This window comes from Hippocampus guttulatus, chromosome 5, assembly GCF_054856545.1.
Source record: "Hippocampus guttulatus isolate MCC_2025c chromosome 5, RoL_Hgut_1.0, whole genome shotgun sequence".
Lineage (NCBI taxonomy): Eukaryota > Metazoa > Chordata > Actinopteri > Syngnathiformes > Syngnathidae > Hippocampus > Hippocampus guttulatus.
Genome location: NC_141265.1, coordinates 14,007,864 through 14,031,561, shown reverse-complemented (window position 1 = coordinate 14,031,561; position 23,698 = coordinate 14,007,864). Strand labels below are relative to the sequence as shown.

The 23,698-nt window shown below is 42.0% G+C and overlaps 2 protein-coding genes across 6 annotated transcripts in view; one reads left to right on the top strand and one right to left on the bottom strand.

The window, feature by feature from the left end:
- The window catches only part of dmxl1 (Dmx like 1), a 41,707-nt gene extending 39,041 nt beyond the window's left edge, over nt 1–2,666 (top strand). For all 5 annotated transcript variants that reach the window (XM_086110828.1, XM_086110832.1, XM_086110829.1 and 2 more), the window contains one exon: nt 313–2,666. In XM_086110828.1, coding sequence (XP_085966954.1) covers nt 313–573 — 261 coding nt within the window. In that variant the 3' untranslated portion in view covers nt 574–2,666. The remainder of the gene's footprint in view (nt 1–312) is intronic.
- Nucleotides 2,667–3,224: 558 nt separating this feature from the next.
- Nucleotides 3,225–23,416, bottom strand: hsd17b4 (hydroxysteroid (17-beta) dehydrogenase 4). Its single transcript, XM_086111268.1, has 25 exons — nt 23,251–23,416; nt 22,736–22,789; nt 21,471–21,578; nt 20,925–20,984; nt 20,661–20,682; nt 20,542–20,588; nt 19,656–19,740; nt 18,964–19,151; nt 17,475–17,566; nt 17,361–17,385; nt 17,099–17,227; nt 14,317–14,426; nt 10,156–10,268; nt 9,960–10,083; nt 6,428–6,479; nt 6,279–6,350; nt 6,110–6,213; nt 5,956–6,021; nt 5,774–5,843; nt 5,267–5,373; nt 4,915–5,001; nt 4,759–4,842; nt 4,549–4,690; nt 4,336–4,463; nt 3,225–3,894 (listed from the first exon to the last, which is right to left on the bottom strand). Exons 1-25 carry the CDS (start codon nt 23,300–23,302, stop codon nt 3,805–3,807), a joined length of 2,211 nt encoding a protein of 736 aa, XP_085967394.1. The 5' UTR covers nt 23,303–23,416; the 3' UTR covers nt 3,225–3,804.
- Nucleotides 23,417–23,698: the final 282 nt, after the last annotated feature.

The window sequence follows — 23,698 nt, the reverse complement described above, 5'->3', positions numbered from 1 at the left end:
AGCAGCAAGGAGTTCGGAGTGTTTGATGGGCGCGTATGGAACGGCCAGATTATGTGATGTTAATTAAGTCACATATACAGGCTGTGCGCCTGTGAAGGAGCTCATCACATAAAATGACTCCCATGCTGGCTTTTCAAACTGAGCAGCTTCTCATCAGCTTGCTATGCGGGGCGGGGCAACAACCATGCGACCACCAACCTGCTCCATGATTGATGTCAATTAGTGGCTATCATGACCCAGAGACAAATTTCGATTGGTGTCTACGCATTCATCTCAGAAAAAAAGGGAAAAAAACCTCCCATCTCACTTCAGGTGTGGAACCTGGCCACGCAGTGCCTGCTCTACTGCTTCCCCAACGAACACGCTCGGCAGTCGCTCTTCCGCAACCTGGGCACGGGCGTCATGCAGGTGGAGGTGGGGCCGGCCAATCACGTCTTCTCCTGCGGCGCCGACGGCACCATGAAAATGAGGATCCTTCCCAACCGCTTCAGCGCTAATAACAACACCGCCGCCACCAGCCCCCAACAGCATCACCATGGCAACCTTAAGAGTGATGTCAAGCTCATCTTGTAGACAAGGACTGCGGAGATGTTTCACCGATATCGTCAGAAACTCACAGTGGTCACAGCGTGTGTTTTTTTGTGCCCAAGTTGAGATTTGTCTGCAGAGGCAGGAGGTAAGAGAATCTCCTCCCCGTTACACGGGTTGATTGGAAACGATGGGCGATAAGCAAGCATCCAAGCACACTGGATCTGGATGCCCATTCCCGATGGAAACGTTGACTTTTCAATGCGCACCTGAGCTGAGATAAATACCACTTGTGTCATTTGTTGCAGTTTAAATTTCGGGAACAAGGTGAGGTCTGTGGCCGCCTGTGAAAAGACTAGAGTAGCTGCAGGTTCGAGGTAAGGCAAGTTGTGTCTCCGATCTTTCCGGTTTGCTTGCGTCGAAACTAAGCTCAGTCACACGAGGCGGATCAGACAACGCTGGTAAGACATAATCAGAAATTGTCTCTCTTTTTGCACATAACGGAGACGCTGAATTACACGACTCGCAAAAAAGGTTTGGGATATTAGGATTGAAACAAACAGTTGGAAATGTGCGATCAAAGGTTGAGAGGTCAATTTAAGTTCACCTGTCCAGCTCAGTGTGCATATCAGATTCATCCTTAAATTCACACTTTTTGTGAGCCGTGTAAAATGTCAATAAAGCAGTTGAATAGAATGTAAATATGACGCCATGTACAGCACAGTAGACAGATCTGTATTCATCGCCAATTGTATGAAGTGTCCTTAATCTTTGGCTACTAACTAGCTATAGTGGTCTATATTCTTCGTATAAAGTTGCACAAAATGTAGCTTTAATTTAACCAGTGCCCCCTTTGAAATGGGCGCACCCCCTTTTCCTATTTTTGGGGAGGGAGGGAGGGGCTGCTGTTGCTGCTGTTATTCTCCGAATAAGCTCAAAAGGAGTGTTGTGGGTGAGCAGGTTTTAACTGTTGATTTGTACAGATGTTTTATTCCAATAACAGCACAATTTCTGCTACTAAATGTCATTCATTCTGGATACTTTGAATTAAAATTGATTTTTTTGTTGTTGTTTTCTCAACTATTTAAATTCTTCTTAATCACCCGGTAGTTTGTGCTGCTGAAGGAACAAAACGTGCGCTAGTTTTGACTTCCCGGAAGATGACATTATACCACACTGAAAAAAGAAAAAAAAACAATTATGACAATTAAGTTGTAGTTTAGAATGAACGCATAATATTACTAGTAGTCTTGTATCTTGCAAGAATAAAACTGTAATATAACTGGAAAATAAATTCATTCTCATATTTACTCTTCAATCTAAATATTAGAAATTACACTTTCTCAAAAATTTTGATCTATCAAAAATAACTGCAACAAAATTTATACGACAAGGCAAAGACATTTTCATTAATTGGAACATTACTGGAAAAGGTCCTAATATTGCGTCTGTTATAATACGAAAGTTAATCTTACTTGGCAAGAAAGTTATGACAGTCTTTCTATTACAAGAAATGTACAACTTATAATAAATGCACAATTGCGATTGCGGGGTGGGGGAGGGTGTCACACTATTCTTGCTTCATTCACGTAAAACCGCATTGATATTCTTGAAACATTTAAAAGCTATTCTCGTAACCTTGCATATTGTCATACTACAATTGTATTCTCATTAAAACGTGGCTTTTTTTTTCTCACCCCCAAAAAAGTCTATTTTTATATTTCAACTGTATTCTTTAATGGGGGGGCCTTCACACTCCTTCATGTTGACTTGTCATCCTTACACTTCCTTGTTGCATAAGCATGGGTACGCCAGTTTCTTGGACAATTGTGTACAAATCCAACTATTTATGAAATGTGTTGACTGATAGAAAGGCACACAAATGCTTTTCTTTTCCTTCTTCGGCCCAAACAATGACAGTGCAATTCATGTTTTCTTTTGTTTTGCCAAACTTCTTCAGCAGTGTCTGCTGGGGGGGGTTACTCCTTGTGGAATGGTTAAATATAATTTTATCCAAGTGTTTGCTTCTATACACGCTGGAGAGTGGAATAAATTTTATCAAGGTGCGCGCTTTAGCCTTTTTCAAAAGACTCATCTTCTCAAACCGAGTCACCACAATAAAACAACTGTGAATTTGATGTTTGTTTCATTTCACGATGCAGAATAAATTCTATAAGGATGAACACTTGAGAACAGATAATTGAATTATCTCTGGAAACAGAAAAACGTCTTTGTATTATTTATTTATTTATTTTAGTTCAAACATTTAAACTGTCACATTTTTATTGTTAAACAAGTAAAGTAAAAGGTATGCATTTTATTTCTCATATACAAATGAGTCACTGCTCATCCCGCTCCCTTGTACTGCCGGGACAATGCTGTGTAGCTTCTGTTGCCATGACGACTGGGATGACGCTCGAACGGTGTGACAAGCACCATCATGAAGCCACAGAATTCAACTGAATTAGTGTGCAGGTGGCAGTTTGTGATGGACGTTGTTTGAAAGTGGCACAGAATCTGGGCACAGCCAATGTGCTAAGTAACTGATGCAAAACTCTGGGAGCAGTTGTGTAAATGACTCCACCCCATGGGGGCGAATCTCTCAACTGTGACACAGATTTAGGAACCACTATATCACCCTGCTGCCTATTAACGTACAATATTAATCATTGCATGAATGAAGTAATGAGAACAGATTGAGCTTTAAGTCTGTTTTATTAAAAGAGCAAACAATACTATTATCAGCATTGATTAGAAGAGAAAACAAAACATTTCTGTACAGTTCAGTTCCTGTCAGGATCACTTCCACAAATCCATTTCTGTCAGTGTTTAGTGTGCTTCCAGAGGAAGGAAAAAAATAGACATCTGCCTGGGAATCAATATATGACAGTTTAATTGCACGTGAAGGTCGGCCCATCGGAGTAAATCCATCCAAGTGGACTAACGAGTTCAATTGCACAGATCTTCTGACTTAGTTAATATGGATCTCAGATAACAGGCCATTGTTTTTTAACTAGGCAACCACCTTCAGGAAATAACTTTACATCAGGGAAGAGGGAATCATTATCAAATCCTCAGAGGGTGATATTAATTTATGAATGCATTTATTACTACATCTTATGAGCATTTTTTAGAACCGTTGCATTCAGGTTTTGCATTTCAAATTTCACGACAGCTTATAACAAATTCTGCCGCAGGCAGCATATGGTGTTGATGAGCAAGATAAATTGGGAATCCCTGCCTCCCTGTGGGCGGGTCGACTCTTGTAGGAGGTGCTCACAGCCTGGCGTGATCCTTCAGAATGACCTCCAACTTCTGACCCAGCATGATGTTCCCTCGAATCTTGAGCTTGCCTGAGAAGAATGCCTACGTAACGGAGAAAAACAAACTCAGAATATTTGGACAAAATGTCTTAACGAGGAAGCTGAAGGTTCATTATTTCTGGAGGCGAGTCTTGCGCTACATGGAAGCACAACACTTTCAAGGCGGACTTCAGTGTTTCAAAACTAAACTGAAAACATTTTTAAGTGCATTCCACTATTTTGCCGATAAAAGTTAACATTTCACCCAATTTCATTTCCTCCAGATTCCCCCTGCAGCATTTACAGCTCTTCACAAAAACAAAGGCTCTCTCTTACACTCACACACATACACACAATATACTTAACTCATTCACTCCCAAAGACATTTCTAAACGTCTTTTCAGAATTGGCTGGTACTGAGTGAGTTAATTAATGACCCTGAAATGTCCATATATTTGGACCCTACTCGTAAGTCAAGTTACCACTGTACTGTGCTCATTCGTACCTTCTGAGGGTTGAGTTTGTCTTGCACCAGCTCCATGAAGTCTTCATCTGACGCAGTGAAAGTCACATCAGTCTTCCCGCTGGAGGCACCGCGATGTAGCGTGCCGCTCCCGTTCTTCAGATCGATTGCTAAAGGACGACAGAAGTCCCATTTTCAAACCTGATGTGTTTGAGGTACATCCGTAGAGCCGGCCACATGCATAAGTCCACTCACTCCACTCCGCAACGTTCTTGCCGTCTTTGGTGATTTCCCAGCTAAAGATGGCGTTGACCTTCTTGACCAGCTCGCCACCAGACTCTTGGATGCGGCGGCCGATCTCTGCGAACACCAGATCGCTCCGAAGCCCCGCCCTCTCCTACACCATCCAAAGAAGAAGTTGTTGCCTTCTTTTAAAAGAAAAAGTAAGGATTCACACATGCACACCTGAGGAAGACCAGGAGATATGCCGGCTGGTTCGTGTAAATCGACATAAGCGCCAGAAAGCACCACAGCGCCAGTCTCCTTTACCTGGAAAAGACAAAAGGGCTGTTAGAAGCTGAGTGACATTCAAGTGTTTGGACTGAAATGATCCATACTGACTTTACACTGAATGTGAACTCTGCTGCCTTCCTTCCACATTTCTGTCTGCAGAGACTGACCCGGTATCACTGGCTTCACAAAGCGGACCTGTGGACAGGCACAGAACTAATCTTTAAGAAAAGGAAAGGGACTTGACAAATTTGCTTGATAGTCAAGAGAAAATAGAATTTTTAGAATATGCAGTCACAGCCTTAGTTAATACCACATCTAGAAACCAGAAATAAATACACGTCTGTTGATTACCTTTCATTAGACCAGATTATTTTACGAGCAAAAAATCTAAAAATTGTTATTGTCGCAATTTACTATGTGATTCCCACCCCAAAGCATTGTGACTGAAATCAATACAAACCTTAATGGCCTTGAATCTGGAGGGGTCGTTGCCAGCAAATTGCTTGAGGACGTGTCTCGCAGCGAAGCCAAATGAACACAAGCCATGCAGGATGGGTGACTGGAAGCCTGACCAGACATTTCAAAGTAGACATACGAAAAATTGACTTTTTAATGGCTTGTGTGCAAATAGTTGGGTCCCTTGAGTGCCTGCACACGCCTTAAATGCTAAAGTAAGCAACCAAGTCAATGTTGCTGCCCATTTCTGAAAAAGTGTCTGAGCGAGACCTTCTGCCCCACTTTTACACAACAGTAGGGCTAATTTACAATTTACCTATTTACCTACTGCCCGAAGAGAGCTGGCATAGGCTCCAGCACGACCCTTGTGAGGATAAGCGGATCGGAAAATGGATGTTGTTAGACATGTTAGGAACTTGCAACGTTTTTGAAATTGTGTGTGGTGGGGTAGATATCTCCTTTAAAACAAATCAATGTAAGATTGAACATCCTCGACCAATTCAAGTCTTACCTCCCATGGCAGCAAAGCTGGGATCAATGTGGAGGGGGTTCCAGTCCCCGCTCAGACGGTACAAGGCTGCCTAGGAGTCAGGAGATGAGAGTCATAAATCATAATCCAGGAGACATCTACATTAACAAGGCCTGGGAATCACTCCGACACGTGTTTTCACATTTGATTTGCTGCTTCTTCACCTGGTCGTTGGTGGTGGAATCAACCAGCACGACGTCCGGCACTCGCTGAGGCGGCTGCACAAGAGCCTGCGGGGTTTATGCAACACAGCGGGAAGCGCCATTAATATTCCTCATGTCTTATTGTGTTGTCATAAAAACACAGAATTTAACACACTTTGGCTTTCTCCGATGTTCTTTTGCCTCCGAAGCCTCCGGCGCCGACCACGAACACAGAAAACTGGTTGAAGCAGAGCAGCTCGGCGCCGCTGTATGTGTTCACTAAGAAAGGAGGGAGAAGGACTTTTCGTAGCAGTGAGGATCATAATCGGGCAGGACTCGCTCACCGTCGAGGAGAATGACTGCCCCGGAGCCTTTGTCCAGCACGTCTGCAATGGTGGCCTCTGAAGTCAGTTGTCCTTTAAGCAAAAAAACAAAAACAAAGCTCAAAGATTTGACTGTTTTTAGGGGTTAAGTTCAAAGTTGTGTTCCATACCGGAGGTGGGAAGAGGTTTGTAGAGCTCTAGATACTGCTCGCCATGTAACACCTAATGCATGACATACAGTAGATACATGACGGTTAAAACATGGACAGAGGATAGATCAACTCCAATCCAGATATTTTGAAAATCTCTTCACGTGTAATGTGCCAAAATAATTCAAAGCACCATCAGAAATGCATACTTCACAAGAGCTTAGTTCAGTGAGTTTTTTTTAACCTATGGCTCATGACTTGAGTGACAGCTACAAATGTTAAAAATAAAATGTTTGTTAAATTGTACCATTTCAATATTTCATTTTACATTTGTATGGCTGAAGAATACCTGACTAAATTCAATAAATTTAAAATAATTGCCATATCAGAAACTTGGCTTGATGAAGATAAAACAACTGAAATGGAAATAGAAGGTTATGAAATGTTTGCAACTAATAGGGAAAACAAAAAAGGAGGGGGGGGGGTTGCAATATATGTAGACAAAGCACTTAAATGCAGTAAAATCGAGAGATTGACAAACACAATAGAAAACCTAATGGAATGTCTAACCATTGAAATACATAATAAAAAGGCATCAAATATCATCATAAGTTGCATCTATAGGACACCAGGATCATGTACTGACACATTCAATAAAAAACTAACAGATATGCTCAGTTACAACAACGATAAGAAAACACGAATAATATGTGGTGACTTTAACATTGACTTATTAAACCCAAATGGACACAAAAAAACAACCGACTTCATAAATACTATGTACAGCAACAGCTTTTTCCCAGTAATCCTGAAACCTAGCAGAATAACGGTTGACACGGCCACATTAATAGATAACATATTTATAAATAAGATTGATCATAAAATGGAAATTGGACTTCTCATTAATGACATAAGTGACCACCTACCTGTTTTTGCAGTTTTTCATAATTATTTTGATAGAAAAGCTAAGTCAACAACTCACATAACAGAAATAAGACTAAGAACCCAACGCTCCACCGATGCCTTTAAGCAAGACCTAGAAAAACAAAACTGGACCGAGGTCTACTCAAATGAAGACCCAAATACAGCGTTTGAAGTATTTCAGTCTACCATAATCTCCTTATATGATAAACATTTTCCACTAACGAAAGTCTCCAAAAAGTATAAAGACCCAAGTAAGCCATGGATAACGAAAGGCATAGAAAACGCATGTAAAAAGAAAAACAATTTATATAAATTGTTTTTAAAATTGAGAACTGAAGAAGCAGAAAAAATATATAAGACCTATAAAAATAAACTAGTAAATATTATAAGAACCAGTAAAAGAGATCATTATCATGCACTATTAGAGCAGAATAAAAGTAACACACAAGAAATATGGAAGATACTTAACCAAGTAATCAGAAATAGTCCTAAAAAAATGGATTATCCAGAGTATTTTATCAAAGGCAAAAATACTATTTTGGAAAAAACTGCAGAAATAGCAACTGAATTTAATGAGTATTTTGTCAACATCGGCAGTAACCTAGCAAAACAAATTCCTGATCCAACAAACTTGTTTGAAATAGATATGTAGAAAAAAACTCCTCCACGATGTTCCTTACTGCTGTAAAACAAGAAGTATCAAATATTATAAAAACTTTTAAAAATAAAAAGTCAACTGATTGCTTTAATATTGATATGACAATAATAAAGCAGATTATAGAATATGTAGTGCGACCTTTCACGCACATATGCAACCTGTCATTCAAAGCTGGTATCTTTCCATCAAAAATGAAAATTGCTAAAGTTATTCCAATCTATAAAAGTGGAGAAAGACATCGGTTTACAAATTATAGACCAATATCACTACTACCACAATTTTCAAAAATATTAGAAAAACTATTTTCTCGCAGACTTGATAGCTTTATACAAAAGCATGCGCTGTTAAGTGGGAATCAATATGGCTTCAGGGGAAAACGGACCACCTCAATGGCAGTTATGGAGTTTGTGGAAGCAATAGCCACTAATATAGACAAAGAATTTACTGTTGGGGTTTTCCTAGATCTAAAAAAAGCTTTTGACACAATAGATCACAGTATATTATTGAAAAAACTAGAAAGATATGATGGCATTAGAGGTGTAGCTTATAAATGGATAAAAAGTTATTTAGAAAACAGATATCAGTACGTGCAACTCAACAATAAAAAAACGAATCAACTGAAAATCACTCACGGAGTTCCTCAGGGGTCAGTGCTTGGTCCAAAACTATTCATCTTATATATAAATGATATCTGCAAGGTCTCAAAACAATTTAAATGTGTCCTATTTGCTGATGATGCAACTTTCTACTGTTCTGGAATAAATCTGAAACGGCTCCTGACAACCGTAGAAAACGAATTAAACAAATTAAAAAACTGGTTCGACAGAAATAAATTGTCACTTAACCTGAAAAAATCGAAGTTAATTGTTTTTGGCACAAGACCAATCAAACACCAAGCTAAAATTATGGTAAACTCAATTGAGATAGAAAGAGCGTATGAAACCAAGTTTCTCGGATTAGTAATAGACTCAAAACTATGTTGGAAGCCACATATCGATAACGTAAAAAGAAAAATAGCCAAAACCGTAGGGATCCTCTACAAAACCAAGGAAGTGCTAAATAAGAGCTTTGTACACATTATACACTTCATTATTACTAGCATATATGACCTACTGTGTGGAAATATGGGGAAATGCCTGCAAAACAAACACACTCCCTATTCTCAACCTACAAAAAAAAGCAATTCGAATTATTAATAGATCAAAATATACGGAACCCACAAATCCACTATTTATCAAATTAAATACGATGACATTTTATGACCTGGTTGACTTTAAAACCGCCCAATTAATGTACAAAGCACACAATAACCTTCTCTGCCAAAACATCCAGAAGTTTTTCGAAATTCGAGAAAGCAGCTATGATTTAAGGTTAAGATATCAAAGGTGTTAATCTGTGGAATAATCTCGAAACGGACCTGAAAATGAGTAAATCGCTTGCTGAGTTTAAAAACAAATTCAAATCAGAGTTAAAATGATAAATTCAAAACATTAAATATAATGATAAATCAGAACTAAGTTGATAAATAGAGAAAGGTATATAAATATCCATTATGAATACAAGAGAAAATTGACACAAGAGTGTCAGGGTGTGGAAGTATATAATCCCGATACAAACCAAAAGTTGTAAAAATATCACGGTTAAGGGTAAAGTATGAGCCTTAATGGAGACTTCTTTCTTCTTACTTTTTTCTTTTCTGATTGATATAAAAATGATTTATTAGATATAATCACATAACGGGGTAGGACTAGATAGGTTTTTTACTTCTTCCTACTCCCCTGAACATAATAACTGTGTTGAATGAAGATTGATTTCTTTCTTTTTACTTTTTTTATCTACCTTATTTTCTGTCAAATTATTACTGTATATATGTTTTATGTTCAATAAACAAACAAACAGAGTGTGAAAATGTGAACATTTAATTCACTGATTCCTTCACATACCGCAAGTGGTGCAAAGTGTTTTCCTCACCTGTGTAAAGTCAATGTTGAGTCCAGGCAACGAGCTCAGGCCACCATCCATCATGGCTGCCTGGGAAGGAATGACCCCGAAGGTTGGGAGGCAGCTAAAGTCTGGATGGCCTTCGTACAGGAACCTAGAGGAAAAAAAACAATACAGTCATCATTGTTTCGTTGAATACATCAGCTAAATAGCAGTAATCACACACCTGAGGTGGTCGGGGTCTTTGGTGGACATGCCCACGCCAAGCGCATACAGGATGCATTGTATGTGCGAGAAGCTGAACGTTGTCGCTGGAAGTTTTTGTCCCACTGCTGCAGTCTAATACAAAGAGAAGAGACGTTTGGATGTTCATGCATTGAGCCTCGCTGCCTTATAGTCAAGTCAAGTCAACAGTATTTATAGAGCACTTTCAAACAGCCATCGCTGCATACAAAGTGCTGTACATGGAGCAATTTAACATGCACAATAAACAGTAAGACAAATCGGTAATAAAGGCGGTAGAAAGCACCAAACAGTAAAACCAAGAACAAATCTAAGTCATGCTGAGTCGAATGCCAAAGAATACAAGTGAGTTTTGAGGAGGGTTTTGAAGATGGGCAGCGAGGAGGCTTGCCGAATGTTCAGTGGGAGGTCATTCCAGAGAGAGGGACCAGCAACAGAAAAGGCTCCATCCCCTCTGAGCCTCAGTTTAGTTCTTGGTACTTCTAATAAGGTCTGGTCCACAGACCTGAGGCGCCGGGCAGGTGTGTAGGGGCGGATGAGCTCAGAGAGGTAAGGTGGCGCGAGATTATTCAGAGATTTGAAAACAAATAAGAGGATCTTGAAAATAACTAAAATGAATGGGGAGCCAGTGAAGGGATGCCAGAGTAGGAGTTATGTGCTCCCTCTTACGAGTACCAGTCAAGAGGCGAGCAGCGGCATTCTGGACCAGCTGAAGGCGCTTAATGGAGGACTGGCTGACTCCAAAGTAAAGGGCATTGCAGTAATCGAGCCGCGATGTGACAAAGGCATGAATTACTGTCTCAAAGTGTTCATGTGAGAGGAGAGGTTTTATTTTGGCCAGCTGTCTAAGGTGAAAGAAGCTGGATTTAACAACGGCACCAATTTGCCGATCGAGTTTGAAATCACTGTCCAGTTTAAGGCCCAAGTTTGAGACTGTTGACTTAAGATAAGGAGACAGGGGGCCCAAGTCTACAGGATGGAATGTACAAGGGCCACTGGGACCAAACAATATCACCTCTGTCTTCTTTTCATTGAATCTCAAGAAATTTTGTGCCATCCAGGTTTTGATTTCTTCCAGACAGGATAGGAGTGGCCTTAATGAGAAGGCGTCTTTCTTGCTCAGTGGGACATAGATCTGGCAGTCATCTGCATAGCAGTGGAAGGGAATACCATGTTTCCTTAAGATGGAACCCAATGGGAGCAGATACAGCGAGAACAGCAGAGGCCCCAGAATTGAGCCCTGTGGAACACCACATGACAGGGGAGCAGTGCGTGACTCAGAGCAGCCAAAGCTGACACAGAAGGTTCTGTCAGCTAAATAGGACCTAAACCACTCAAGAGCACTCCCACCAATGCCCACCAAGTGCTGCAAACGAGTCAGCAGAATACTGTGATCCACTGTATCAAATGCTGCAGTTAAGTCCAATAAAACTAGACACACGTGGTCTCCAGAGTCATTTGCCAGGAGGATGTCATTAGAAACGCGTAACAGGGCTGACTCCGTGCTATGCATCGTCTTGAAACCTGACTGGAAGACCTCCAAGATGTTATGTTCATCCAAGAAAATTTTCAACTGCATGTGCACCACTTTTTCCAGAATTTTGGAAATGAAAGGCAGTTTGGAAATGGGCCTGAAACTTGACAGCACATCTGGATCAAGACCAGGTTTCTTGATCAAGGGTTGGACCACAGCATGTTTAAACTGTTGGGGAACTACACCAGAAGAGAGGCTGCTGTTGATGATATCCAAGACTGATGCGCCAACACTCGGGAGAACCTCCTGAAAGAAGTGCGGGGGAAGAGAGTCGCAAGGGGAGTCAGATGGCTTCGTCTGGCGAACTACATCCTCCAAAAGCGCCACGGACACAGTTTCAAAAGAATTTAGCACAGCTGAACATGGACAGAGGGGTCAGATGCGGTATTTGAGACCGGAGTCCCAACTGTAGAGACCTTATCAATGAAAAACTGAAGGAATCTGTTGCACATCTCGGGTGAAGAATCCGAGCAAGTAGGCAGAGGGGGTTTGAGTACAGAATCTATCGTTTTAAATAGTGCGCGTGGGTTGTGACGGTTAGCTTGAATAAGGTCCGACAGATATGCTCTTTTGGCCTCTTTTACTGTGAGGTGGTAGTTACGCCAGCAGTCTTTCCAAATTTGATAAGAGACATGCAGTTTGTCATTTTTCCACTTGCGTTCGGCTTTGCGACACCCCTGCCTAGCTGCGCGGGTAATGTCGTTAAACCATGGCTCGGGTTTAGGTTTTGGGAGCACAGTTTTTGAAGGAGCCACCAAATCCAGGATGGCACGGCATGATGAGTTGAACCAAGAGGTGAGTTCCTCTGTGTTTGACAAGGGTACGCAAAGGTTATTAAAGGCATCAGAGAAACGACTAGCAGTGCGAGGGTTAAAAATTCGGCGTTTAAAACTAGGAGCGGCAGATTTCACAGCAGCATGCGATAAGACTACGTCAAATAAAACTGCCATGTGATCAGAAATCCCATTTCCAAGGACTTCCAGATTTGACACCGGTAGACCATAAGCAAGGACAAGGTCTAAAATATGTCCTTGTTCATGTGTCGGGCTGGTCACATACTGCACGAAATTAAAAGAGTCGATAAGGCTTAAGAAGTCCTTTGCTAGCGTTTTTTTCCGGACAGCACACATGGATATTAGAATCCCCCATTAGCAGGATATGATCATATCTCAGCCTGATTTCCGCTAGAAAGGTTGAAAAGTCGCTTAAAAAGTCTTTGTTGTGTTTAGGAGGACGGTAAATGACAGCACAGAGCACCGGGAAAACACGACCGACTTCAAAGAAGGTTGCTTCAAAGCTGGTGGCCGATGTGGTGAATGTGCACCGTTTACATTTAAAATTGTTCTTAAAGATGCTCACCGTTCCTCCACCACGGCCTGATGTCCTCGGGGTATCGAGGAAACCACAGTCAGGTGGCAACAATTCAAGCAAAGCGTTGTACTCACCAGTACCTGCCCAAGTCTCCGTCAGACACAGGAAATCCAAGTCATTGGAAAGGAAATACTCCCTCAGAATATGGGTCTTGTTCGTCAGCGACCGGGCGTTTAACAACGCGATCCTTGTGGGAGTAGCAACGGGAGGGATTGCCTCTTCCGATCGCCGAGCCCGGGGGAATTCCCTCAAAAGCTTTCGCTGGATTCCTCCCCGAGAAAGGCGTGGGGGGTAGAAATGCCGTGGCGCGATGGGAGAGCCAACGACTGTTAGCAAGCACGAGGCGACGGGGTCGAGGGCACACCACGCCGGAGCGATCGAAGTGTGTCTCAGATCCCGTTTTAGCTTCACGAGCTGACCGCTACGTTTGCCGCGGCGGCGCTTCTGTGAAGGGGGCGAGCGAACGCGGAAGAGATTAGCCGGCAGGTTAGCCAAGAACGGAGGTAGCGTCTTTTCACCACCGTCTTGCCAAAACGCGGCCGAATCTCCGACGTGTTGTTGAATCAATAACAACGATCGGCGATCATAAACCAATCGAGACGCTGTTAGGGAGGTAACAAGCATTGCGAAAAGTAAAAAAACCCGAAATGGCAGGAGCGTCGCCGAACACACTGGCGCACAAGCGGCCATCTTGGGCAGTTCATAGTGCATAGTGACATGCATTTCTTCCAGTCTTTTGGCACGTTCACGAAAAAGGTTCTGAACTCAACTAATTATAAAATCAGGTTTCCTGGGAACCCCTTGCGGCCAACCGCTTCATTAGTTTCATTAATGGCCGCCGTCTCGGCTTTTTTTGTTCAGGTTGACTGATGTGACTGCTCCCGCTTTGCACAATAGTGACCAGCAGCCGCGTGACAAGCGCTCCAAAGCGCTGACTGCTACGTTTTTAATTAAGACCGCCATGGAGTGCAGGCATCGGCGACGCGCTGCCTTTCAGCTTCGTGTTAAATATCGGACCACAGCAATGAATCATTTATGTGCTTGGCGACACACACGCGTTCACATCGCTTTCTATACAATCCAATAGGCCTTGAACAACAGTGAAAGCTAGAGATGAGAAAAATATATATATATTCTTCTTGAAATGAATCATTTTAGTGTGCTGCAAACTTTGTACAACCCTGAAGAGCAAAGTCACATTTTGACGCTAATGCTCCATTATAAGCTTCTTCTACTCACAAGGTTGCTGCCGGAGGAAGAGGATGCAGCAGGGGCAGAGGTCTGGCCGGCGACAACCTCCTGTCCCAAGTCCACCTTGGACAGTACACTCACCATGGACTGGAGTGATTCTGCAAAAAGGTGAGCGAAAGGAGGGGCAAATCTGGGTTAAGGTGACTGGTATTCTCATTTCTCTGTTATAAATTGTGTCCGACGTGAGATGGTAGTCATGATTCAAATCTGGGTTGACATTACAGCAGACCTTTGCAAATTCACAGATTCATGTTTTTTTGTTTGTACAGTTAAGACTTTAAAAAAGTCTGAAAATTATTTTCTAAGAAAAATACTAGTGACGGTCTGTATTGTTTTGCAGTGTCTCCTGGAGAAATCAAACAGTTACTGTTAGCCAGTCCCAAAAAACAAAAAGCAACAATTTTGTTTTTGCTCCCATTTTTCATAATCTTAAATCAAATATTTCACACAAGTTAAAAATTCTACCTCAACGTTTGGAAGCAAACCTCTAAAAGACTGCATGTAACTGTATCACACTTAAAAGTGGACCACAATTAAACTGTACTTGACAAACTTATTGTACTCGATTTATTTTTAATTGAAGCTACTGTAACTATGTACAGGAAATAAATATGGCTTCTGTGCTAAAGATTTTAGACCACGTTTTTCAACCCTAAAGAGCCAATTTTCATCCGATGATGGGCTGTAACGTGACAACATTATCATGAAAGACCTACAAACCAAAATATATCAAATAAACCTAATGACTATTATTATCAAACATTGTGTTTTATGGGAATGAACAACCTCTTGAGTTGGACAAATTCTAATCTTTCTTAAATCAAGGTGTATGCATTTTCCCCCTTCTCTGTGCAATGATTTATCAATACAATTAAACATTTCAGTGCAACTAGGAAATAGAACAAAGGGAAACGGCTCCAGGGCTGAATTTAAAAAAAAAATCTCCGAAATCAGAGTTAAAGTAGGGCCGTCGCCTATTGGCAGGTAGTTATAGCAACAAGGTTGGCTAATAAGCTACAAATGAGGAGGCGGCACAAAGATATGCTAATGAGAGCAGCTAGCTCCCGTTGGGGCCGCCACCCCCGTGCGCTTCGACGCAAAACGGCGCCATCCTCGTTGCCAATGCACAACCCAGAGGAATGGAGGAGACGGAGAAAAGTAACACTAAATGATAATTACAACAGTAATTTTGTGTGACTCACTCCAACTACTCCTCACCTCGACCTGTTTTTCTCTCCACTTTTTTTGACCTCTAGCCACAGATCTCCTCACTCTACCGGAGGCTAACTCAGGAGGAATACAGATGAGTGGCTAGCAAAAGGTTTGGGTTTCGATTTTACACTTGACAAATGTGCGAATGTGCTGGTGTGTATTTTGGCGCTTCCCAGCCTATAAAAATAACATCCATTTTATGACATTTTTGACTGTGATACTAGAGGCTGGTGTTTTATAGCAAATCTGCCTATCAATACAGCTTCACTGTTCCACTTTCACCACTGCCAATACCGATCCAGATCTTTCTCTGGATCCTATCCTGTTGTTCGCTATCAAGCTGTTGATAATATATCTAGGAATTACCTAATGAACTAGGAAAAAATATATGTAATGTACAGTATATTATGACTCACATGTTGCAAGCCTAACAATGCAATACACGCTCCTTGGTTTAGTTGACTAGCTTATTTTCTTTTTTATTGAAAATGTTTTGGGTCAAATCGATTCAGATACACACATGCGCGCGCACACACACACAATGCATCTATCAGGCCCCAGAGCCAAATCTTTTGTTTCAGAACAATGAAACATTGTGACTTTAACTGTGATAAAAGTGGCTGGTAGTTGCTTTATCTAGTAGTGAAGTTAGTAAATCAGACTTTCAGTGACCTTGAGAGAAAACTGTCAGACGGCCTTCACCATTTATAAAAATTGTCAAGACATTCCTCATCACACTATTAAGAAGTTGAATTTTTTAATTTTCATAAATTGTATTTATTGTTTTTTTAATCTGGTGGGATGTAATTTCAGTACAGTAATAACCCCCTTACAAAGTCGTTGCAAAACGGGTGCATCAGAATCATAGCAGTTGCTGCAAGTATATGAGAGTTTATCCATTCATGCCCTTCATACATAACCTATTGAAGCTTTCTTTCATACAGTGAAATGGCGTCCGTCACTAATTAGGTGGCATCAGTCCCAGCGTCAGGTGTCATTTAATACTTTCAGGGGTGGTTGCCGGAACTTCCTCCCCTGCCCCGGGATTCCCTTGAACACAGACAGGCTCCAGGTACTGCTTTTCCCAAGGCAGAAAATTGCCCTGGTAGAATTCGCAACATTCTGTGTCAGTGCTGTTTAAACAGCAATCCAGGGCGGGCGCAAAATAAATAAATAAAATTTACAAATGTGACAAATGCTTGCTTTCACAGGAGATTCTGACTGCCTGGCAATTGTAGTCTGTTGGGCCTTTTTCCTAGAGTCATTGAGGATAGGTGGGTGTCTGTTGTTCAATCATGCCTGATAAATCTTTGCCTCCGTTAAGGCTCTGAGACCACTTTTGCCAAAGCGGAAAATGGACAAGGTTGACTTTGTCTGCCATTTCACCGCTGCTTCTCTAGAATACTCAAACTGGAGTGGAGAAAAAAATGTGTATTTTACAAGCAGCGTACAGTTTCAGAATTGAAGCAGTGGAGGGGCACTTCTTCCCCTTTTATTTGTGCCACATTCATACTTGTAACCTTCCAGCGTATGTCACTGGTGCCACAAAATCACTGACCTTGTACTGAAGTGGGCTTGGTTGAGTCTGTAAAATCACAAACTTTGTCCCACTGATCCCTGACAGCCTCGGGAGTCATGGGCTGGTTTCTCTGTCTGGTGATGCAGCCCTGAGTTCTCTCCCAGCGCACTGAAAACACACACACACACGAACATTAAGAGGTCATTTTTTAAAAATGCCGGCAAGCATAAATCTGGTGGTGGTGCTTGGGGCTAATTAAGAACAGATGTAGAGCGACAGGATTAAAAACACAAAGACTCACATTTGCCAATCCAGCCTGCACCAACCTGCAAGCAAATGAGTCATCAGAGAAACGTTGGAACATGTTTGTGCCATCTTTCATTTATCAGTGGGAGTGAGACCTCGCTGCGAATACCTCAAAGAGTCCTCCGTTTTCTTGGCATTGCTCGTGACAGAGCCACAGCACCATGGGAGCCACGTACTCCGGCTTCAGCGCCGCCACCAGATCTAAATCAAACAAATGCAGACGAAAGGAAGAAGAATACCACAGCCTTGTTGTGATCACTTCACTTCACTGCTCACAACACGTATTAGGGCAGAGCAGTGCGCAGAAATAGCAGCTAGTTGTCGAGCTACGTTACCATTGGCATCGTTTTAAGAGTTAGTCATGCACAACCATGCAAATGAAAAATGTGGTCACTGTTGTGAAGGGCTACTTGTTCACTCATAGAGTGTGTATAGTCTCTAGGAGTGCTTCTCAAAGTGCCACCTAAAGTACCGCCATCATGACCAATATTACAATACAGTAGCGTAGTGGGCCTAAGTCTTCATTTTAAAAAATAGGTTTTATCCTCCCAAAAGTATATTTAATATTTAAATAACTTTTTTCATTGACTTCTGCTTACAAAACTGCTTATTTGTTGTGTGTGTACTAAAAAGGCAATTATACATTGAGACGGTTTTATGCACAACAGTTTCTAACTAGAATGTGGCCCATGACTAAAATTTGTTTGACACCGTTCATCCTGAGTAGATTTTTTTTCAATGTGTCTGGTTGCTTTTTTCCCTGCAATAAGGTTTGTTGTTTGGGTGTTTTTTGGCCAGAAGTGCAGAACCTCAGGCGTGTGGGCCGTTTATCATACCGGTAGGGCATTTGGTCCAGGCCACCATGCAATGTCAAAGAAACTAAAACCACAAAGGAACTGGGTTTGAATCTTAGCTTGGGCTCCCCTCTGCGGAGTTTTGCATTGGTGGCTTTTCTTTAAGTCATGCAGCTCCCCCCAATGTTCCAAATATATAGGTTCATTGAAGATTCTTAATTGTCCATAGGTTGGAACGTGTATGGCTATAAGTGCCATGCGACCAGCCAAGGCCTCTTGCCCGAAGTAGGCTGGGATCGGCTGCATCTCAGCCAGGACTTTAAATGAGAACAAGCACTATAGAAAATGGCTAGATTTAGTATAGCCCAATTAATATGGCTCTAGCTTAGAGGCTAAAACCCAGCATATGACGGAGCAACATGACTCCCGCATATTGCGCAAGAGCGACAACAGACTGGCCGACAAAAATGCAAGGACAATATACGAATGGAAATTGCCGATTTTAAAAGCAGATTGACGTCAACACGCAATAGATGAGCCTGAAAGTAATTCAATTGATGGGTATGCTGGCTTGCAATATGAAGAGACATATCTCTCTTGTTACCATGGTGACCGTGGATCAGCATTTTATTTTAACGGACCAGCCTAGCCAGTTCAAATTAAATTTCTCATTAATTCCCCTCCTAAGAAATGATGGGGGGGACTAAATATCCTCATAGCAGTCAAACTTTGGCCATTACAGGGGCGTACGACAGTTCAGATATGATTTTTCACACACATTCCAAGTTAACTGCGGCTGCTTACCTGGAGGCATGACGGACTCAGTGAGGCGCGAGCCAGCTAAAGGAGCGATGGTGTTGCAGTGGATGTTATAATTGCGCCCCTCAATGGCCAGAGTGTTGGACAGGCCTAGCAGGCCCAGTTTGGCGGCGCTGTAGTTGGCTTGGCCGTAGTTGCCGTAGATGCCCGCAGCTGAAGTCGTCATGATGATTCTTGGGTGGCGTTAATGCATCATGGCAGCCATCACATGGGAGTCAATGGGGGAACGTTTGGAAATGACGCATGACAAGATGGACGAGGGCAAACCATTAGGGAAAAGAGAAAACTACGACTCCATACCAAATACTAAAATTATTGTTCAAGACTCCTTGAGGTTTTTTTTGGGGGGGGGGGGGCACATGAATCAGCACTGATTCAGTTAAAGGACTATTCAGGTCAACCCAAAAAGCTGCATAGCCACATTAACACTTTTTTTTTTTTTTGCTGCTCTGATTTGCATATCCATATCTAATGTGCTGTCTGAGCCTTTTATGCAGATTCCTTTTTCTCGTAACACCGTGAAGCCAACTGAGCAATGAGCACACCACATTCAGGAGCATCAAGCAACCGATTTATGTTTTACTACCTGAGGCTCTAAACTCGCTCGAGTCTGTCTTGGCACCGCGGTGCTCTGTAAGGAGAGGGGTTGTGGACCACTACACGTGTGCATATCTTACCTGCCAAACTTTTGCTTCTTCATGTGATTCCAGGCAGCGCGGGTCACCAAAAAGGAGCCTCGCAGGTGAACTCTGTGAATGAGGTCTGGGAACAATTTGAAATGGTCTTAAAATACAAACTAAAAAAAGGGTGCAGCAATTTACCACCATGCAAAATGAAATGCTAAATTGTCCATTCATGAGTTAAATTGTGAAATATAATCCAAAATTGCGGTATTGAGCTACTTTTTTTTCATGACTGATTTCCAGGGGGTTCTCTTGTTTACACCGTAGTTTTGTTCCTATGGCGACGATGTACCTCGACTTTCTACACAAGTCATAATGTGCTGTAATCTACCACTAACCTACACTAAATCAGTAGTGACGTCAGAATTACGGGAAATATTTTCATGAAAATCACTTCTGAGCCGAGACGGCCTTCACGGAACAACTTATTGCGTATTCTAGTTTATTGCAGGCTGTACTTGACCTGAAAAACTGGTAGAGTGAACTGCCATTTGTTCAAAGACCGATACGCATTAGGTGAAAATACATATGCCATTTTTTTTATATAGTCCACATGCTTTAAAAACATTTAAACTTAATGAAACACACTTCAAATGTATTTTGACACTTTTGAAACACATTTTAACAAATTACTAGCACAAAAAAGGTTTTAATCATTGTACGTTTGGTAATGTATGCATGTTAGATATGCGCCTTAAGGACGAGACCTGGTAAGGTGGTGTCACATCAACGAATCTGTATGAGTGAGCTGTGGCTGAGATCAGCTTCTGCATGAATGTGCTCAGTCTTTTTTTTTTTTTTTACTGTTGCTTCTGAAAGGTGCATCAATGACGGCTGTAAACCGAGCACCCCCGTGGATGAATTAATTTCGTGAACTTACCCCAATCCAAATCGCTTGTCCTGACGAATGAGCGGTCACGAAGGATCCTTCCAGAGAGTAAAGGGTTGTAAACGGAGCCAGTGATGAAAGAGCTGTTTTTCCACCATAAAATGACTTACCCGGCATTGTTTACGACAATATCTGAAAAACAAGATAATCGATATGAGATTTTGTAGGTACACAAGCGAGGGCTGTCAGAGCTATGAATAAAAACATTAACAACGGCTCTATCCCACCACCAGTGAGTTTGCCCGGACTGAACCGAACACAACCCAGGAACGGACTCACCCACCAAAAAAAGTAGGTAGGCTAGCCTCGACTAATGTTATTGATCCCCACCTGTTCCCCTGCCGCTTCTGGTCCATTGATTCGCACTCACTCACCGATTCTTCCAAACGCGTCCAGCGCCGCTTGAACGAGTTTCTCTCCGTCTTCCACAGAGTCTGTGAGCATGTGAGGCCAAGATGGGGAGGGGAGCTTTAAAAGCAGCTGAGTAAATTTCAATTAAAACTGACAGTTACAATAATACGCTCATGAAAAGAATAGACAACAAACAAGGAAAATCCAATTACTGATCCTACCCTGATAAGCCGTTACTATTGATTGCAATGCATCACTTCGATTGGTTCAACACTTAATACACACTCTTAATACAGTGTAAACTCTTAAGGTCCAACAGAATCCACGCATGCTCGTTGACCTCCATTTTGTTGATCCAAATCCATCTTCTTCCCCGCAGGAAGTAATTGATACGGGGTCAAATTACCAATCAAAAATTTGCCCAAGAGACAATTTGATTCATCCAATTCCAATTGATATCTCTGCTCAAAATAAAATCAGCACCATGAGCTCAAACATAAAGAGATAGAGTGGCTTGTAACAGAAGGCAGCCAGAGGACAAGATGGAGGCCGATCCAAAAACTTCTCACCGTAGTTGGCCACTGCCTTTCCTCCCTTGGCTTTTATCTCGTCCACAACCTTATCGGCAGCCGCAGAACTCTTTCCACCCCCTTTGGTGTCTACCCCAAGGTCATTCACTTGAACGTAGCGAGAGGAGGAAAAGATTAGCAACAAATGGGCAATGAATGCAGTTTTCCGCCAGTGATTAGGAACGTCTCGCTAAGCCTCGTCACACAGTTCAAGGGCGAGTTCTTCGTAGATAGCGGCTATTATTGCAGATGTTTATGGCCGAGCCCGGCGCCTAAATCACTGTGTCAATCAATACAACGCATCCGAATGTGACACCATCGATCCTCTTAAAGCCGAGGTTGCGCCATAGGATCAAGTCGAGCTTAGCCATGAACCGTGCGAACGGATGTGACTTCACACTCACGATTAATCAAAGGAATAATTGATAGGAAAAAGCGAAAAGTAGAATTCAACCTTTCTCCCTGTAATATTACAAATTCATTTTCATAAATGACTTTCCCTTTGTAACATTTAGGCTCTATTCTCACAGAATGACAACTTTTTCTCATTTTATTGAAACTTTATTGCAATATCAGACACAAAATTGCCTCCACACGCGCGCGCGCACACACACACACACACACACACACACACACACACACACCACTCCACAATGAATAGTACACGCTGTGTACCTAGTTAAGCATCGCCAGGAAATATTCTGAGTTCTGAGGAGTGTTCCTGTTATATTATAACCAGATTCTGGTAACATTGAGCATTTTCTTGTAACATTATGTTTTGTTCCTCATAATATAGTGAGGCAGTTGTTAGCTATGGTGAGAAGTGCACTCTCGCCCAGCACTACTTCACATAAGTTGTTGTACTTGACAACAATAACCGAGCAACCACGAATCTTCCAGCTTTTTTTCCCTAATCGGTGGCGCTTTAGGATACAACGATTTTCACCTTAGGGAGGGATGAATTCTAAACTGGTGGTTAAAACGTTTATACACACTATGTAGACAATATCAGGAACATTTAGAAAACAATTTTGATTTTAGTATTGTGAGATTCATTGTCAACATTAGGGATGGCAAGGCATTTGGTGGAGGTGGCAGCTGCCACCCGTTGCCTCCTTGTAAAATCGCCTATGCTGTGATTCTAATAATGACGTGGCCCCAATACTCCTTTGTACAGTATACACATTGCTCTTCCAATGTCACAAGTCACCTGAAACCTTTTGCATTAAAGGGGATGACAACAGATGCTATTTATATTTATTTACCTACAACAGAGGCTCCTCTTACAGCAAAAGCCAGTGCATATTCCTTCCCAAGACCTGCACACAGGAAAAATGAGGGGCTTGTTTGTTTGTTTGTTTGTTTTAACGCTATCAACACCGTCTGTATTCCTGTTGCTGCATGTGCCCTTTCACCCACTCGGATCGACTGTACTTTGATCCCCGTGGCAGACTGGAAGCAAATGTCTTTCGCTGGATTTCCCGAAATAGTTTCGTAAAATGCCTACAACCTCGCATTTAAATAATTCTAGTGCTGTTTTAGCTATAAGGGACTGTTTACTCGTTAGCAAATGAAAGGTTGCAGCAACATAAAACAACAAAGATCTTAGACAAGACAAAATACATGCTTACAGAATCGTGCACTTTAACGTCGTAATCATCCCGATCAGCTGGTTAGCATTCCGAAGCTATCCACGGTAAATAGAACTGGGCGTACAGATTTAGCATCGCTGACAGTCGAGCTATTATGCAGTATTTTAATGTTCCCACGGTAATTTTACCTCCTCCTGCACCGGTGACGAGCACAACTCTTCCTTCAAATGACAAAGACATCGCGGTTGTTCTGTGAGTCTTGCCTTCGTCGGCTGGACCACTTGACACTTGGGTTCTTTTCCCAGCAGAGTGAACTTTCACAAGTTTCACTTCCGTGATGGGGAAGGGCGGGCTCTGCTGAGACCAATCAGAAACGAGAACGCGCTTAACCCTTTCTTTGACGCACTGAAAGGTGCAGATCGTTCCACGCATGGTCAAATGAAGCGGCGGTTCTCAAACTCCTCCTCCCAAGGACCACATCATACGAACGTCAACTAAGCATTACTGCAATGTTCCTCCTTTAATGCCACAACAGTTAAAAAAGTTGCCACTTTGAAGGAAAAAAGTCAAGTTGCAATAAGAACAACTTACTGATGATGTATTTATGCCAACATTGATATTTTGAATTGTTTATGA